This window comes from Musca autumnalis, unplaced genomic scaffold (assembly GCF_047663935.1).
Source record: "Musca autumnalis isolate F117 unplaced genomic scaffold, ASM4766393v1 scaffold_4, whole genome shotgun sequence".
Taxonomy (NCBI): domain Eukaryota; kingdom Metazoa; phylum Arthropoda; class Insecta; order Diptera; family Muscidae; genus Musca; species Musca autumnalis.
The window spans coordinates 86395349-86414126 of NW_027411977.1; the positions used below are offsets into that span (position 1 = coordinate 86395349).

At 37.9% G+C, this 18778-nt stretch overlaps 1 protein-coding gene across 1 annotated transcript in view; it reads right to left on the reverse strand.

Annotated features, from left to right (window-relative positions):
- Dscam4 (Down syndrome cell adhesion molecule 4) overlaps positions 1–18778 on the reverse strand; it is a 349041-nt gene that overhangs the window by 79997 nt on the left and 250266 nt on the right. The window contains exons 16-18 of the mRNA XM_073987499.1: positions 13871–14015; positions 3441–3877; positions 3104–3257 (exon numbers count right to left, since the gene is read on the reverse strand). Coding sequence (XP_073843600.1) covers positions 3104–3257; positions 3441–3877; positions 13871–14015 — 736 coding nt within the window. The remainder of the gene's footprint in view (positions 1–3103; positions 3258–3440; positions 3878–13870; positions 14016–18778) is intronic.

The window sequence follows — 18778 nt, forward strand, 5'->3', positions numbered from 1 at the left end:
TGTCATCTCTTCATCCACTTGTTTGTGTCATATATTCTTTGGTCTGCCAATTCTGCGTGCACCGCCATATGGCCCAAATTTATACGCCTTTTTAGCGGGTTCATCATCGCTCATTCTTATTATACGGCCCTAGCCAACGCAATTGCTGCATCTCGATACGTTTATCTATATTGATGTTGCTGTATAGCAGATACATCTCGTGTTTCATACGACGTCGATATTTACCGTCAACGCAGGTTGGTCTGTAGATCTTTCGAAGAACTTTTCTCTCAAACACGCCAAGCACGGGTAGTATCAGTGTCTTGTAAAGCGTTATTTTTGTTTGACGAGTTGTGTCTTTGCTTTGAAGTGCTTACTTAAGCCAAAGTAGCATCTGTTGGCCAATACAATTCTTCTTTTTATTTCACAACTGATGTCGTTTGTTGTGTTTACGGCGGTGCCGAGGTATAAGAAGTCTTTTACTACCTCAAAATTATAGGAACCGACTTTAATAGTTGGTCCGATCTCAATGGACGCATTGCGCGTCGACACCATCAACTTGGTCTACTCGCCGTTTACCGCCAGACCCACTTTAGCAGATTCTCCTTCGACCTTCATAATGGTATCGGTTACTTCTTTTACTGATCGTCCCATGATGTCTATATCATCAGCATTAGCAAGTAAAATAATGTTATTGTTGTAGATTGTGCCACTTCTTGTGACTTTTGCCTCTCGAATAACCTTCTCCAGCAGGATGTTGAAAAGATCACACATAAGGCTGTATCCTTGCCTGAAACCTCTTTTGGTACAAAACTCTTCGGAGAGGTTCTTTCCTATTTTAACTGAAGATCATGTGTCAGTTAGAGTCATTGTCATTGGCTGTCGAAATAAGCTTTATAATCGACAAAAAGGTGGTAGGTGCCGATCTGCATCTCTTGGATCTTCTCCAGGATTTGCCTCAGGATAAATATCTGGTCAATGATGGACTTGCCAGGTCTAAAGCCGCATTGCTATGGTCCAATTATTTCGTTGACCATGGGCTTTAGTCGTTCGCACAATATCCCTAACACTATCTTGTAGGCGATAGGGAGAAGACTTATGCCCCTATAAATGGATCATAAAGTCTTATCTCCTTTCTTATGGACGCGACACATGATGCCTAGGTTCCTATCGTCGGGTACGCGTTATTCCTGCCAGATGGAGCTAACTAGCTGATGCATACACCTTATCAGCGTGTCGCCTCCGGTTTTAAACACCTCGGCTGGTAGGCCATCAGCTCCTACTGCCTTATTATTCTCCAACTGGTTTATTGCTGTCATTCTGTTTCCTGTACATCTCGATTTGTTCACACTCCCGCTTTTCCATCTCTCTCTTTTTCCTGCGGAAAATACGTTTCTCCTCTCTCCTTTTCTCCCGATACCTCTCTCGTGCGCTACGCATTCCTACTGATTGTAAAGTAGCCCTATATGCCGCATTTTTCTCTTCGGTAGCAGCACGACACTCCTGGACATACCATGGATTCCTTGGTGGAGGTCTCTGGTATCCAAGTACTGATTTTGCGGCTGTTTGCATGGAGTGGGCAATGTTTTGCCATTGTCCTGATATGTTTTCGGGACGAGGAGTGCTTTGATTAAGCAGTTGGGCCAGTTGTGTGGAATATGCTGTGGCTATCTGTTGTGATTGCAGCTTACCGATGTCTAACTTTCGTGTTGTGTCTGTTCGTACTTTGTTTGATACGTTTAAATGGGTGCGTACCTTTGCTGCAACTAGGTAGTGGTCCGAGTCGATGTTTGCACCTCGAAACGAGCGCACTTCCAACACGCTCGATGAATGCCTTCCATCTATCACAACGTGATCAATTTGATTTCTTGTTTTCTGATCTGGAGACAGCCAGGTGCCCTTATGGATGTCGAGATGTTTAAATTTGGTGCTGCTAACTATCATGTTTCTTGCAGCTGCAAAGTCTATCAGCCTCGTACCATTGTCAGATGTTTCACTGTGGAGACTGAATTTCCCGACTGTTGGGCCAAAGATATTCTCCTTTTCAATTTTGGCATTGAAATAGCCTAGTATAAATTTAATGTCATGGGGAGGGCAACGGTCATAAGTTTCTTCTAAGCGCTCGTAAAATATATTTTTGGTCTGTTCGTTCTTGTCTTCAGTGGGAGCATGAGCGCAAATAAAGCTGATGTTGAAGAATTTTGCTTTTAATCGAATTGCAGCAAGTCTTTCATTCACTGGGGTGAAGCTGGAAACGAGAGGTTTTAACCTCCGACCAACTACAAATACGCAACCAAACCCATGCTTTGTATCATGGCAGCTATAATACAGTGCGTCACTGTTAGGTGTTGTTGTGACGCCTTGTCCGTTCCATTGTATTCCCTGTATGGCAGTAATGTCGGCCTTGTACTTTTCAAGTACATCTGCCAATGCGTAAACTGCACCTTCTCTATAAAGAGTGCGAACATTCCAGGTGCAGATTCGCAGATCATGGTCCTTAAAGCATTTGCGGGATTCCTCAACTTTTGCTTGGCTGTTTTTTCTAGGGGAGGGTTACTAACCCGACGCCCAAACCCAAGGTTTTAACGATCTTATGGGTGAACGCGCGGTACATGTTAGCTCACTACCTTTAACGGGTGTTAAAGGCAGTTCCCCAGGTGACACCACGGGGAGGTTGCTGTTCACTTGAGATGAAAGAAAGACCAAGATAAATCCTAGGCTTTGCCATGTTAAAGCCGGTCAGGGCCGTTTCTTGGTATCTTCCATCCCATAAGTCGGTCGAGTTCATTATTTCCCCAAATATTTTATTCTTGCCCTTATCAACAAATTTGCTTCAGAGGTCAGATGAAGATTCACATAGCTTTCAGAGAGATAGCCCAGAATTGCTCTAAAAAGTCAATATTTATCCATGTTTAGATGGGGCCAAGCTGGATCTGAAACAACAAAACCAAACTAAGGTGTTTGTCGTTTGGATCTGTATTTTCAAAAAATCCTCAGCTCAAATTATTTGCACAAGATTACTATAAACATGTTGTACAGTGTAATGGTAACCGGTTAAGCTTATGAAAGACAGCACAAAGAATAACATCTCAAACATTGAAGATGATAATGTGGGCTAATTTACCTGGTATCCATTGATTCATCTATGGTCTGTTGTGTAGCTTGCAATTTCCAATGTATATCAATGGGATTGTCGCCCTGGACATTGCATTGTATGTGCACCTGTTTGCCTTTGGCCACGGAGATTTGTTTCGATTTTGTTTGAAAATGTGCAGGAACTGTTGGCAGAACGAAAGAATACAAAAAAAGAAGAAAGACATATTCAATAACGATTTGAAGCCTACAAAGGTGGTCAATGAATGGCATGACATAGGCCGCTTTTCAATGACCAATTGTGTGGGTGTGTGTACGAGAGTGTGTGTACAATGACACACTAATGACTTTGCTTTCAACAGACTTACCATTCACTTTGAGAAATATCACTTTACTCACACCCGAACCAATCGAATTTTTGGCTTCACACAGAAAATGTCCCTGAGATTCTTTGCTGATTTTCTTGAAAAGAATAGAACCGTTTGGAAATGATTGTACGGTGGGTTCATAAATGAAATCTTTGTATTCGCCTGGGGTTGGGCCGATTGCCTTTTTCCAGGTTATCGCCGGCTTAGGGTAGCCCGATGATTGACAATGCAGTAGGACATCATCACCAGCCTGGGCACTGGAATCTTTGGGTTCTAATATCCATTTTGGTGGCACATTAACGGTGAGCGGTACTGTAAAACGTTCTGTACCAGCAACATTCTGTGCAATGCAGGTGTAATTACCCGAATGTTCGGATGTTATGTGTTCTATAACTAAACTGGCGGAATATTCATCGAGGCGGCGTATGACTTCATTGCTGGAAAGAATGTTAAAGATATGGGATTGATTAAATACTAATAATTTAAATAAATATAATTAGTAATTAATAAAAATAATCTTAATTAATAAACATAATTATTAATCATATAAGGGGAATTCTGAGTGAAATCGAACGCTTTTACCACACTATTTCATTTTAATTTGATAAATTTAATTATACTATGATACACGAAAAATATTTTAAATTCTATCGTGTTGGAATCTATTGACAACGAAAATACCTTTTGTTCCTTTGGGCCCCATCGTTTTTTGTTTTATAAAAGTAATTGTAGTGAAAAACGGGGTTTATGAAATTTTCAATTTTAAACGGGCATAACTTCTATATTTCACTACACATTACTAAACATAGTTTTCTTTGTTATTAAAGAGGCGAGTAATATCTTTCCAACAAGCCATTATGTTTGGAAATCGGTTAACAAATGGCTTGGATGGTTGAAGTGCGAAAAAACGCATCAAAAACCGGTAAAATGATTTTCCTCGTGCTCTAGGCTGCTCAGAAGATACCAAACAGTTAATTATTTATTTTTACCAAGAAGGAAATTAAGTTAGCTTTCGAAGGTGGAAAAACTAAAGAAATCGGTAGAAAAATAGATAAGTTATGCAATTTTTTTTACTTTTTGGTTTTTATGAAATTCCGTCCCTCCGTCCTTCTGAGGTAATCACTCTAGAATTAACCAAAATTAAGGTAGAACGTTGAAATTTTGGAACAATGGGTATTTTGTTTCGGGGCACATCAAGTTCGAAGATGGACTATTTAGGTCAACGTTCTGGTATAGCCCCCATATAACGGTACCGACCGATTTAAGGTTTTTTGACGTTAATTGAATACAACGTGGACCTATGTCCATAATTTTTTGTAGAAACATTTCCTGATCATGGAGAACCCTAAATGCCAAATTATAGATAATTCGGTATGAAAACCTAGCTATAAACGTAAAAATACCTGAAATCGGGAGGCACAGTTATCTAGGGGCTATAACAAACCGTGGACCTATGTCCATGATTTTTAATGGAGAAGTTTTTTGGCTACATCAAACCTTAAATGCCAAATTGTTTCTAATTCGTTCCGAAAATGTAGATAAGAACATCATAAAATCTGAAATTAGGCTGGCTTCGAACTTGACCTGCCGAGAAACAATAAACCCATCTTTCTAAAATTTCAGCGCCCTGTCTCAATTTTTGTGCATGCTAAATTGGAAATCTTAGAAGCCCCGTTTTTCACTATTTTCGTTGTTCATAGACCCCAACACTGTAGAATTTTTACACAGTGTTATTTTAATTTTAATGAAATTTGGAATGTGTGACGGAATTTGGTCTAGAAATTAATGAGCCAAATTATATCGAAATCAGTTCCGATTTGAATATAGCTCTCATAAATATTTTCGGACCATTTGCCGTGTTTAATACACGAAATATGCTAAATCTGACCGATTTCGATGAAATTTGGAACTTGTATCGGAATTGCGTCTAGAAATATGTAAATGTTCCAAATTATATTGAAATCAGTTAAGATTTGGATATAGCTTCCTAATATATTATTTTCGACGACTTGTGGCATTCAATGCACCAAACACGATATATTTGTCTATTTTGATGAAATTTGGAATATGTGACGGAATTTGGTCTAGAAATAAGTTTCCCAAATTACATATATTGAAATCAGTCGAGATTTTCATATAGCTCCCATATATATTTGATTTATACACAGTGGTGTGGGGTATCATATAGTCGGTCGCGATCGACTTTTCATACTGGTTTTTTGCTGTACATTTTAAGATTTTTTTGACTATCGGTTCCAGAGTTATGGCGAATTGAAAAAGTCGAAAAAGTATATGCAGAAATAATACTCATAACTGCCTTACTATTGGTCCAAAGACTATTTTTTATACCCTCCACCATAGTATGGAGGGTATATTAAGTTTGTTTTTCCGTTTGTAACGCATTGAAATACTCATTTGCGACCCTATAAAGTATATATATTCTTGATCAGGGTAAAATTCTAAGTCGATCTAAGCACGTCCGTCCGTCCGTCCGTCTGTGGTAATCACTCTAGCATCCACAAAAATGGAGATAGGACGCTGAAATTTTGGGAAAATGCGTCTTTTGTTTGCAGGCAGGTCAAGTTCGATGATGGGCTATATCGGTCCACGTTTTGGTATAGCCCCCATATAACGGTACCCTCCGATTTGCGGTATTTTGACGTTTTTAGCTGCATTTTCAGACCAATGTAGCTATAATTTGACATTTAGGGTTCTTAAATGTCAATAAACTTATATAACAAAAGTTGTGGACATAGGTCCACGTTTTGGTATAGCCCCCATATAACGGTACCCCCCGATTTACAGTATTTTGACGGTTTTAGCTACATTTTCAGACCGATTTAGCTATTATTTTACATTTAGGGTTCTTAAGTATCAATAAACTTATACAATAAAAGTTGTGGACATAGGTCCACGTTTTGGTATAGCCCCCATATAACGGTACCCCCCGATTTACGGCATTTTGACGTTTTTATCTACATTTTTAGACCGATTTAGCTATCAATTGACATTTAGGGTTCTTCCGATTTTCAGTAATTTGATGATTTTACCTACAATATAAAACCAAACTAGCAGTAATTTGACATTTGAAGTTCTTAGTGGTCACAACACCTCTCCATCAAAAATTGTCAACATAGGTCCATGTTCGGATATAGCTCCCATGTAACGGTACCTCCCAATTTTCAGTAATTTGGCAATTTTAGCTACAATTTTTAACAGAACTAACTGTAATTTGACATTTGAAGGTTGTAGTGGTCACCACACATCGGCATCAACAATTTTCAACATAGCCCCAATATAACGATACTTCCTGATTTTCGGTACTTTGAGGATTTTACTTAAAATGTTTAACCGAACGTAGGTCCATATTTTTGTATAGCCACAAAAAAAAACCTCCCGATTTTCCGTACCTTAGCTTTATTTTTTGGACGAACTTTCTGTAATTTGTTCATTTAAGTTCATATTTTCGTATAGCCCAGATACCTCCGAACTAGCTGTTAATGACATTTGATGTTCCCACGTTATGTACCGATTTTCGATATTTTGAGGATTCTTGCTAAATTTTTTAACCGAATTAGGAGCTATTTGACATTAAAGGCTCCCATCAAAAACTGTCAACATAGGCCCATGTTTTATTATAACCCCTATATAACAGTACCTCCCAATTTCTAGCCCACCAAAAGTTGTCAACAGTTAGATATAGGCACCATAAAAAAGGACCTCCCGAATGAAGCATTTTATGTACATTATCTGACATTTTAACGTACTCACTTTAAGTTGGGGACAGGAATGAATATTTTATGGTGGAGGGTATGAAAAGTTCGGCCCGGCCGAACTTAATGCTTTTTTACTTGTTTCTACTTTTTGTTATTTATCAGTTATCTAATAGGGGATGAGAGATACCAAGGAACGGTCCTGACCGGCTTTAACATGGCAAAGTCCAGGATTTATCTTGGTCCCTCTCTCATCTCAAGTGGACACTGACCTCCACGTGGTGTCACCTGGGGAGCTGCCTTTAACACCCGTTAAAGGTAGTGAGCTAACCTGTGCCGCGCGTTCACCCATAAGAACGTTAAAAACTTGGGTTTGGGCGCCGGGTTAGTAAACCTCCCCTAGCAAAAGCAGGCTACTATGAAAAAACAAAAGAAAAGAAAAACAAATCTCTCTAAAGTTGACGACCCCCGCAAACGTTTTAAGGACCATGATCTGCGAATCTGCACCTAGAATGTTCGCACACTTTATAGAGAAGGTGCAGTTTACGCCTTGGCAGATGTACTTAAAAAGTACAAGGCCGACATTACTGCCATACAGGAAATACGATGGAACGGGAAAGGCGTCACAACAACACCTAAAGGTGACGCACTGTATTATAGCTGCCATGACATAAGGCATGAGTTTGGTTGCGGATTTGTAGTTGTTCGGTGGTTAAAACACCTGGTCTCCAGCTTCACACCCGTGAGTGAAAGACTTCCTACAATTCGAATAAAAGCAAAATTCTTCAATATCAGCTTTATTTGCGCTCACGCTGCTACTGAAGACAAGGACGAACAGACCAAAGATATATTTTATGAGCGCTTAGAAGAAACATATGATCGTTGTCCTGCCCATGACATTAAACTTATTCTAGGCGATTTAAATGCCAAAATTGGAAAGGCATGAGGCTGATAGACTTCGCAGCGGCAAAAAACATGGTAGTTAGCAGAACCAGATTTAAACATCACGACATCCATAAGGGCACCTGGCTGTCTCCAGATCAGAAAACAAGAAATCAAATTGATCACGTTGTGATAGATGGAAGACATTCATCGAGCGTGTTGGATGTACGCTAGTTCCGAGGTGCAAACATCGACTCGGACCACTACCTAGTTGCAGCAAAGGTACGCACCTGCACGCAGAGAAAAAATATTTTTCGCTTTTGTTGGAACAAAAATATCAATTTTTGTTCCAAAATTGTATTTGTTTTGTTCAAGCATTGCATTGCAAATCCAAAAATACAATCTTTTGCTCCAAACATAAAAAACAAAAACAACTTTCGGAATTCCGCAATATTGTAAAAATCATTAACAATAGCGATTGATAGGAACTATCATAATCTAGAATTTTTACAAAAAATATTGTCTTTTAAAAAAATCGCTTTTGTTGTAGTTTTAAATACGTATTGTTATTTTGTTTTTTTTTTCAGTAGATACACAATTTTGGATTGAAAATGTCTATTATTACAAAAATACATATTTTTGACTATACTCTCTCCCGTTAACTTGTTGAGTATTTGCTCTGGATTCTAGTCACTGCATTCTTGTTTTGCTCTCTTTAGTTTATGTGTGGCAGCCGGTGAAGTTATTTGTGTTTGCGCGTTCTTTGTCCCTAATTAGTTTTTGTTTGGCAGTCAAAGAAAGTGGATCAAAAAATGTAAAACATTAGTGATTATAAACTCAGAAAAACAACATTCCAAGACAAAAATGCAAAAAAAAATCTAATAATAAAAGTGTCATACATTATTAAATCTATTGAATTCTTTATTATTTTAATACTGTCGGTGTTTTCTTTTTTTATGGCGTTATCTACTTTTGTCATGTAGTTTTTGTTTTGTTTTTGGTTTTCTCATGTGTTTTTGTGAAGCGGTAAATATAAAAGTGGTGGTTGAAGCAGAATTTGCGTTGCAAGGAGATAATAAAGAAGAATTCCGATAATTCATACATCTTTGACACAATAAATTAAATTTTCTTGAAAACGTCGATCCCTTTTGGGTTCTTTTTGTACTGAATAATGTTTACAACACGCGTTTGTAGTTTTGACCAAAACTATTGTAAATATAGATAATTTTACCTCAACTGTTCTGAATTCTAACGATATTTATTGTCCATTTTACCAATACTATTTTTCATTGTTGTTTGACACCACCTCTTTTGAATCTCTTCTACTATCGTATGTAAGTTGTTATGTGTGTGTGTTTGTGGAGAGCTAAAAACAAAAAAGGTGGTTGAAACTTATTATACGAAGAGAAAATAGAAATAGTTTTTTTTTCCTAAATTTGAGTTTTTGTGAACGAATTGTCGGAATTCTATTTTAATTTAAAATATAAAGAGCGAGTTGCAACAGTCTAATAATTTTTGCAATGCATGCTCAATGAAAACCAAAGAAAAGACTATTGCTGACACTTGTATTTTATTGCGTAGTTTTGTGTGTCTGTTTTTAACTAACTTCATGATGCTATTTTTTTATTTATCGGGATAAGGAGTGTTTTGCTGCAGACTTTTTAAATTTAGTTAAGAAAACATAAAACTAATCAACGACAGCTGAAGTGGACATTTTTAATAAGAATACTCTCTAAACCAGTTATATTCAGTAATTTGGTGCAACAATACATTTCTTCAACCGATTTTGTTTTGGGCATAAAATTAATTAGTAAGTATCTTCTTTTTGTACTTTTACTAAGCGATATTTCTAACATATTTTCTTTTTTTATTTAGCTTCAAATTGTACTAACGACTTGGATTCACAATTTTCCTGACCGAATAAATCACAATAAATAGTTTACCAACACGCTTTATTTGCACATCAATCTTTGTTAAACTAAATAAAATTAGCGTCAATTGAAATTAAAATTATCTCATATCAGGTTTATTTAAAATTTTTAAAAATCATATATGAAATAAATAATAAAATGAAACTTTTTATATTTTTTTAAATGTAACACATTAAAAAGGTAGGTATGCAATTTTTATTCCAACCATTTCGCATTGCAACAATAGGTATTGTTACTTCTGACCAAAACTATTGTGAATTGCAAAAATAAATATTGTTACTTCTGACCAAAACTATTGTGAATTGCAAAAATAAATATTGTTACTTCTGACCGAAACTATTGTAAGTTCTAACAATATTTATTGTCCATTTTGACTAAAACTATTGTGAATTGCAAAAATAAATATTGTTACTTCTGACCGAAAATATTGTAAGTTCTAACAATATTTATTGTCCATTTTGACAAAAACTATTGTTAATTGCAACAGTAAATATTGTTACTTCTGACCAAAACTATTGTAAGTTCTAACAATATTTATTGTCTATTCTGACCAAAACTATTGTAAATTGCAACAATAAATATTGTTAATTCCGACCAAAACAAATGTAAGTTCTAACAATATTTATTGTCCACTTGGACCAAAACTATTGTGAATTGTAACAACATATATTGTTACCTCTAACCAAAACTATCGTACTTACATGTTTGGTCCAAAGCGTTATAGTGTCAAAGTGACAATACATATTTATATTTAGAACACATAATATAGTCCAGTGTGACAATAATGATTGTTGGATTGACAATACTACATAAGGAATCCAACAATATGTTAACAATATATATTTTGCTCTTGGAATATTGTTGGATCAAACATATTTTTTTCTCTGCGTGTGGTTAAACGTAGCAAACAAAGTACGAACAGACACAACACGAAAGTTTGACATCGGCAAGCTGCAATCACAACAGATAGCCACAGCATATTCCACTCAACTAGCCCAATTGCTTAATCAAAACACTCCTCATCCCGATAACATATCAGCGCAATGGCAAAGTATTGCCCACTCCATGTAAACAGCCACAAAATCCATACTTGGATAGCAGAGACCTCCACCAAGGAATCCATGGTATGATCAGGAGTGTCGTGCTGCTACCGAAGAGAAAAATTCGGCATATAGGGCTACTTTACAATCCGTAGCAACGCAGCGCACGAGAGAGATATCGGGAGAAAAGAAGAGAGGAGAAACGACTTTTCCGCAGGAAAAAGAGAGAGATGGAAAAGCGGGAGTGTGAAAAAATCGAGATGTACAGGAGCCAGAATGGGTATAAACATTTTCATATGAAAATTGTCGGTATAGGTTCACGTTTTCATATAGCCCCTATAGAACGGTACATCCCGATTTTCGGTGTTTTTAAGGTTATGGCCACAATAATCTATCGAAATGGCTGAAATTTGGTATTTAGACTTCGTTGGGGGTATTCAACTTTCCCCTCTAAATTTGTTGGTATAGGTTTACGCTTTTATATGCCATAGAACGGTACCTCCCGATTTCCGGTATTTTGAAGGCTGTTGTCTCAATAATCCACCGAAATTGCTGAAATTTGGTTTATAGTCTTCATTTGGGGTACAAAACTTCCCATATGAAATGAGTTGGTATAGGTCCATGTCTTCACATAGCCCCCATAGAACGGTACCTCCCGATTTTCGGTATTTTGTAGGTTTTGGTCACAAGAACGCACAGGTTGTTGCCTCAATAATCCACCGAAATTTGTCAGAATAGGTCCATGTTTCGATATATCCCACATACCTCCCGATTTTCGTATTTCTGAAGGTTGTGACATAAATATCTCAGCGAAATGACTGAAATTTGTTAATTAGTCTTCCATGGGGTTGTAAAATATTTCAGAAGAGTATTTTCAGTATAGGTTCACCGTACCTCTTGATTTTCGGTATTTTGCCACATTATCTTATAGAAATATCGGAAATTTGGTATTTAGCCTTCTTTGAGTGTAAAAACTTTCGCCAGAAGTTTGTCGGTTTAGATCGACGTTTTGTTGTAGGTACCTCCTGAATTTCGGTAGTTTGAAGGTTGGCCACATTTTTTACCGAAACTGCTGAAATTTCGTATTTAGTCTTCTTCATAAAATAAATGTAACTAATTGCTCCATTTTACTTCAATACAATTCGTGAGGGTACAACAATTTCGGCCCGGCCGAATTTAGTGTCGTTCTTAATTGTTTAACATTTGTTTTGTTGTATCATTTAAGAATTCATCTTATATATAATTGTTCCACAAACATCCCGGAGGGGACAAGGAATACTTCTCTCATATCAATGAGTGCACCCCGATTCATATTAGCTCAATGATATGGGACCTACAGTTTATAGCCTAGTCCGATCGGCGTGTCCTAAGACACCACTTGCAGAGTAGTTTTACACGGCTAAAATACTCAAGAATTGTCGCCAACATTACTGAGGGGTATTTTGCCACCGTTGAAAAATGTTTGATGTTGCCTCGCCGGGGAATCGAACCCACGACCTTCAGCGTGTAAGGCGGGTGTGCATACCATTGCACCACGGTGGCACTCATCTCAAACAAGCGGTTTTTAACGCTTCATTTTTCGACTTTGAAAATGGATTAATTTTCATTGTACCAGACATTAGTGGGTATTACTGACTGAAGATAGGTTTAGCCATTGCATATCTCAAATTCAAATCCTCTTTCATATTTTAATAATCATGTTCTGAAGAAAAAACACTTTAATATTTGGTAGATTTTTCGATGCCCATTCATATAATTCCCAGGCTGTGATTACTTGATTATCAATTTTGTTAGTTTATTGTCGGCTGGTATAATAAATGATAATCCATTTTCTACAGTTGTGCCAAAGGAACTATATGGAACCATCTCGTTCAAATCGCAGTTCCAATGGCCCACATTTTTTATTCGAACAAACTGCGTATACTTAATATCACACGTTATATTTCATGATGTTACTCATACGTTTTGGAAGTAGTACAAGGAACTAGGAACTAGATTACCCAACTCTACCATTTTCAATATCGGAAAATTAAGCGGCAATTAAGATGTTCAGTGTTTTTTTTGTTCGACCTTTTCCAAATTTATGTAAAAAAAAAATACTTTATTTGTAAATATATTAAAGATGCATTGTAACTCATTGCGAAATATTGGAAACCAATAAAAATAAAATCTGGCCTCAAGCTCAAATAAAGTCTTTCTTTGCGGTTATTAAGATGTTTAAGATAAATCCTAAATGAAACAAATGTTAAAGAAATCAAAGTTTTTATTTATTTATTTTTTTGGTAAAATAACAAACGTTTCAAACTGATATTATGGAAAAATGTTATTGACAAATTGTAAAAAATGTAGAAAAAATAGTAGTTATTTGAATCCCACTACCAAATAGGAATTAAATTTTTTGTAACCAATCATAGTTTGATGCAAAAAAAAAAAAAAAAAATCAAGAAAGTCCAAGAGTACAATCATTAATAAAAATTGATTTTAAATATTAAATAGCGAAAATTGTGTCCAACCCCACTGCGCGAAATGTTTTCCTATTTTTTATTAGATAGCTGATAAAAAAAAACCAAAAATACAAAAAAAGACTTTTTCTGTTTGGACCAATAGTAAAGCAGTCATGAGTATTTCATTGCATAGTGGCTGCGAATTCCAGATATGAGTGCGTCGCATGTTTTCTTGGAAACACTAATTGCCGATATAGCTATGAAATTCGTCACATGATTTAAGTCAACACTCAAAGAGGCACACAAATCTAAACTTTAACCAACAGATATGTTTTGATACAAAAAATTAAACAAAAGCAAAAAAATAATCTTCAAATAAAATAATAATACACAACAAGTAACAACAGCTTGACTACATACCCAGTTCCAATTAACGGCTTTCCATTCCGTTCCCATCTAAAGCTGACGGGTAAATCACCTTCCAATATTTGACAGGATATTGCCGCTCGCATACCTTCTCTTAGCATATTTGTCATTGCTTGAATGGGCATAATTTTAGGTGGTACTGCATTGCGAATGATTTGAAAAGAAATAGACAAATAAAAAGAGATATAAGTATGTATATGAATGTTTGTTGGTTGTATATAAATATATGTGAAATTTTCAATAGAAAAAAAAAGGATAAAAACTCAACTCATTAGTAATGATGGCGGAAGGATGGTAGAAAAATTCTTCACATAATATTCTGTGTGGTTTGTAGTGTAGTGTTTATTGTCGAAGCAAAAACTCATTATAAATATTTTGTGGTCTTTCATTTGCAGCAAATATCTGTCGTAAAAGATTTCAATGGCGTTTAAAAACGACAGAAAAACAGATAAAAAAGAATCAGTCGGTTTTGCCGATAGAGACATACCCTCAGCCTGTGTGAATTAAAACGTTCATTCCTCTATGGACAGATCCGATACCGGGTACACTACAAAAATCCTTTTCCCCAAAAATTATGTATTTAGGGGGGTTTCAGGATTTTGCGTCCCTTTTTGAACGTATGAACTTGTCGACAACATATGGATTTTGATTAAAGCTCAAGAGCCCTCATTTAAGAAGTGGATCTTATTTTGGGAGTCAATCCTTTTGAGACTAGTCATTATAGTTGAGCATTGTATAACTATTATACATACCTTTCGGACCATTATATTATAGCACGGACTTGCCCACGCTGTAAGCGTTACCACAAAGAGTAAGATCGGTAAAAATTTCCAACGGATTCCCAAATAGAGTTTAAACTGCACTTGAGCTTTTGTAGGAAAGTGGATCGAGACTTAAAGTTGAGAGGACGACTTAAACTGGACAAAGTATGGCCCAAAGCGGTTACTCCCTTCGTGAGTTATCGTTCGCACCATTTTAGCCAAAAATGTTGAACTTTTGTGGGGGACGTACCCGAAAGAGTGGATCCATATGGACCATCTTCGGACTTAAACTAAGATTGGACAAAATATTATTCTTCTTTTCTGCTTAACTCCTTGAGAATCATAGGGCCTCGGACAAAATGTTACGAATGTCAAATTTTGGATTCGTTCGAGACTTATCGTGCGCACCAGCCAGACAGACAGATGGACGGACCTGGCTAAATTGGATCCACGGATTTCGTCCAAACATATTTGGAGTATAAAACCATTATTTCGATGAGGCACATTTTGCCTGTATCAAATTGTATATACCCTCTGTGACCTTAAGACTGAGGTAGACCATTCACTACAGAAGAAAAATTCTTTACCAAATTACAGCAATTTCGTTCGGGAGGAACACTTATATGAGGGTTATACCAAAAGGCACCAATTTTTGGGAAAAGTTTGACAAATTTTGTAGCTAACCAATGGGGCTTTATCAAAACTTCTAGGAGAAAGTTTTGGCTGGGCAAGACCAAGTTACCTGAGATAGCCCAAAAGATCTAAAACCTCTGTCGGCACCAACTAGACATAGCATCATGAGAACTTACTTACTTAGCTGGCCCATTACAGAACATTTGTTCCATAGACCAAACTAAGAAAAGAACTCCAATTCTGTCTGTTTTTCGCTTTGCTTTCTGGAATACCGCGCCTTTTCATTTCTTCATCCACTTGTATGCTCCATCGAAGCTTAGGCCTGCCGATTCTGCGTACATCGCCATGTAGCATGTATTCATACGCCTTTTTAGCGGGTTCATCATTCTTAAGATATGGCCTAGCCAACGCAATCGTTGTATAGCTGATATAGCTCGTGTTTCATACGGCGTCGATATTCACCGTCAACGCAAATCGAATCTTTCGAAGAATTTTCCTCTCAAACACACCAAGCACTGCTTTATCTGCTTGCGCAAGTACCCATGCTTCGGAGCCATACATTAGCACGGGTAGTATCAGCGTTTTGTATAGTGTTATTTTTGTTTGACGAGATGTGGCTTTGTTTTTAAATTGCTTACTTAGACCATAGTAGCATCTGTTGGCCAATACAATTCTTCTTCTTATTTCACAACTGATGTCGTTTGTTGTGTTTATGGCAGTGCAGAGGTAGACGAAGTCTTTAACTACCTCAAAATTATAGGTACCAACTTCAACAGTAGGCCCGAGCTCTATGGACGCTTTGCGCGTCGACGCCATCAATTTGGTCTTTTCGCCGTTTACCCACTTTCGCAGATTCTGCTTCGACCTTCCTAAAGGTATCAGTTACTTCCTTTACTGATCGCCCCATGATGTCTATGTCATCAGCATAAGCAAGTAACATGTGACTATTGGTGTAGATTGTGCCACTTGTTTTGACGTTTGCCTCTCGTATAACCTTTTCCAGCAGGACGTCGAATAGATCACACGAAAGATTGTCTCCTTGTCTGAAACCTATTTTGGTACTGAACTGTTTGGAGAGGTTCTTTCCAATTTTAACTGAAGACCTAGTATCAGTTACTGGAATACCTTTGATCGGAGGGGACTGTCGAATGCTGCTTTATAATCGACAAAAAGGTGAAATGTGTCGATCTGCATCTCATGGGTCTTCTCCAGCTTTAGTCGTTCGCACAATATCCCTGACACTATCTTATAGGCAATAGGGAAAAGTTGGAGCATACACTCTTATCTCCTTTCTTGTGGACGGGACACAGGATGCTCAGGTTCCAATCGTCGGGTACGCGTTCTCCCTGCCAGATGCTAACTAGCTGATGCATACACCTTATCAGCGCGTCGCCTCCGGTTTTATACAGCTCGGCTGGTAAGCCATCGGCTCCTGCTGCTATATTATTCTTCAGCCGGTTGATTACTGCTTTTACCTCATCTTGGCCGGGCGGTATACATTCTATACCATCTTCTCGGATTGGATCTGTGGTATCACCGTCTTCGATACTATTGGATACCAGCAGATAGGAGAAATGTTCCTTCCATATCCTGAGCACGCTATCTGTATCTGTTACCAAATTACCTTGCTGGTCTCTACAGGAGGATGTGCCTGTACCAATGCCATCTGTTTGATGTTTCACTCTTCGGATTTCATTCTGGCTCATGTACATCTCGAATTTTTAACACTCCCGCTTTTCCATTTCTCTCTTTTTCTTGCGTTTCTCTTCTCTCCTTTTCTCCCGATATCTCCCCCGTGCGCTACGCGTTGCTACTTATTGTAAAGTAGCTCTATATGCGGCATTTTTCTCTTCGGTAGCAGCACGACACTCCTGGTCATACCATGAATTCCTTTGTGGAGGTCTTTGGTATCCAAGTATGGATTTTGCGGCTGTTTGCATGGAGTGGGCAGTATTTTGCCATTGTGTTGTTATGTTATCGGGACAAGGAGTGCTCTCATTAAGCAATTGGGCTAGTTGAGTGGAATATGCTGTGGTTATCTGTTGTGTTTGCAGCCTATCGATGTCCAACTTCCGCGTTGTGTCTGTTCGTGCTTTATTTGCAACGTTTAGACGGGTACGTACCTTTGCTGCAACAAGGTAGTGGTCCGAATCAATGTTTGCGCCTCGGAACGATCGTACATCCAACACGCTCGATGAATATCTTCCATCTATCACAACATGATCAATTTGATTACTTGTTCTTTGATCTGGAGACAGCCTGGTGTCCTTATGAATATCGAGATGATTAAATCTGGTACTGCTAACTACCATGTTTTTTTTGGAGCTGCAAAGTCTATCAGCCTCATACCATTGTTAGATGTTTCACTGTGGAGACTGAAATTTCCGACTGTTGGGCCAAAGATATTCTCCTTTCCAATGTTGGCATTAAAATCGCCTAGAATAATTTTAATGTCATGGGCAGGGCAACGGTCATAATTTTCTTCTAAGCTCTCGTAAAATATATTTTTGGTCTGTTCGTCCTTGTCTTCAGTGGGAGCATGAGCGCAAATAAAGCTGATGTTGAAGAATTTTGCTTTTAATCGAATTGCAGCGAGTCTTTCATTCACTGGGGTGAAGCTGGAGACCAGATGTTTTAGTCTCCGACTAACTACAAATCCGCAACCAAACTCATGCTTTACGTCATGGCAGCTATAATACAGTGCGTCACCTTTTGGTGTTGTTGTGACGCCTTTCCCAATCCATCGTATTTCCTGTATGGCAGTAATATCAGCCTTGTACTTTTCAAATACGTCTGCCTATGCGAAGACTACACCTTCTATATAAAGAGTGCGAACATACCAGGTGCAGATTCGCAGATCATGGGAACTTACGAAATTAATAATGATGAGCGTGATGATCTTCGTCGTATGACCCGTGAAGATCAAAGAGTTAGGGCACTTACTGTTGGTGTTAAGATGCTACTAGGCAAACATAAGCGGAAAAAATGGCTAGACCGCCTGAAGCAAGTAAGTAGATTATAGGCAACTGTCAAATCACTCTCAAGTCCGGTAAACAAGGATGACATAACGGTTTCCTTTCCTTTCAAGGGCGTCACAAGAAGAGGTGCGTGTGTTATTTTAACCGGCAATTTTTAGAGCAAACCGAGATAGGGATACGTAGTATAAGAGCCCTTTGAGCCGAGGACGCACTACCCAATTTTACAATGAGCGATGTAGCAGACGTCATCCGAAACGCTTCCAAAGCGTTGGGTCCACATGGAATCTCAATGGTAATGCTTAAGCAAATGGATAAAGCCGGAGTTGAGTATTTGACATGTGTATCTAGCCACCAGTGGTCTGGAAATTTGGCAGGAAGAAGGCAAGGATGTCAGAATCATCCTATCTCCTACCTGTCGCCAGTAACGAAGATTCTAGGGACACTACTCATCCCCCTGATAAGAAGTTGTTTTCCAGTTGTCCAATGTCAGTATGGTTTCCGGAAACTGCATGCCATACCCACAGGTCGTG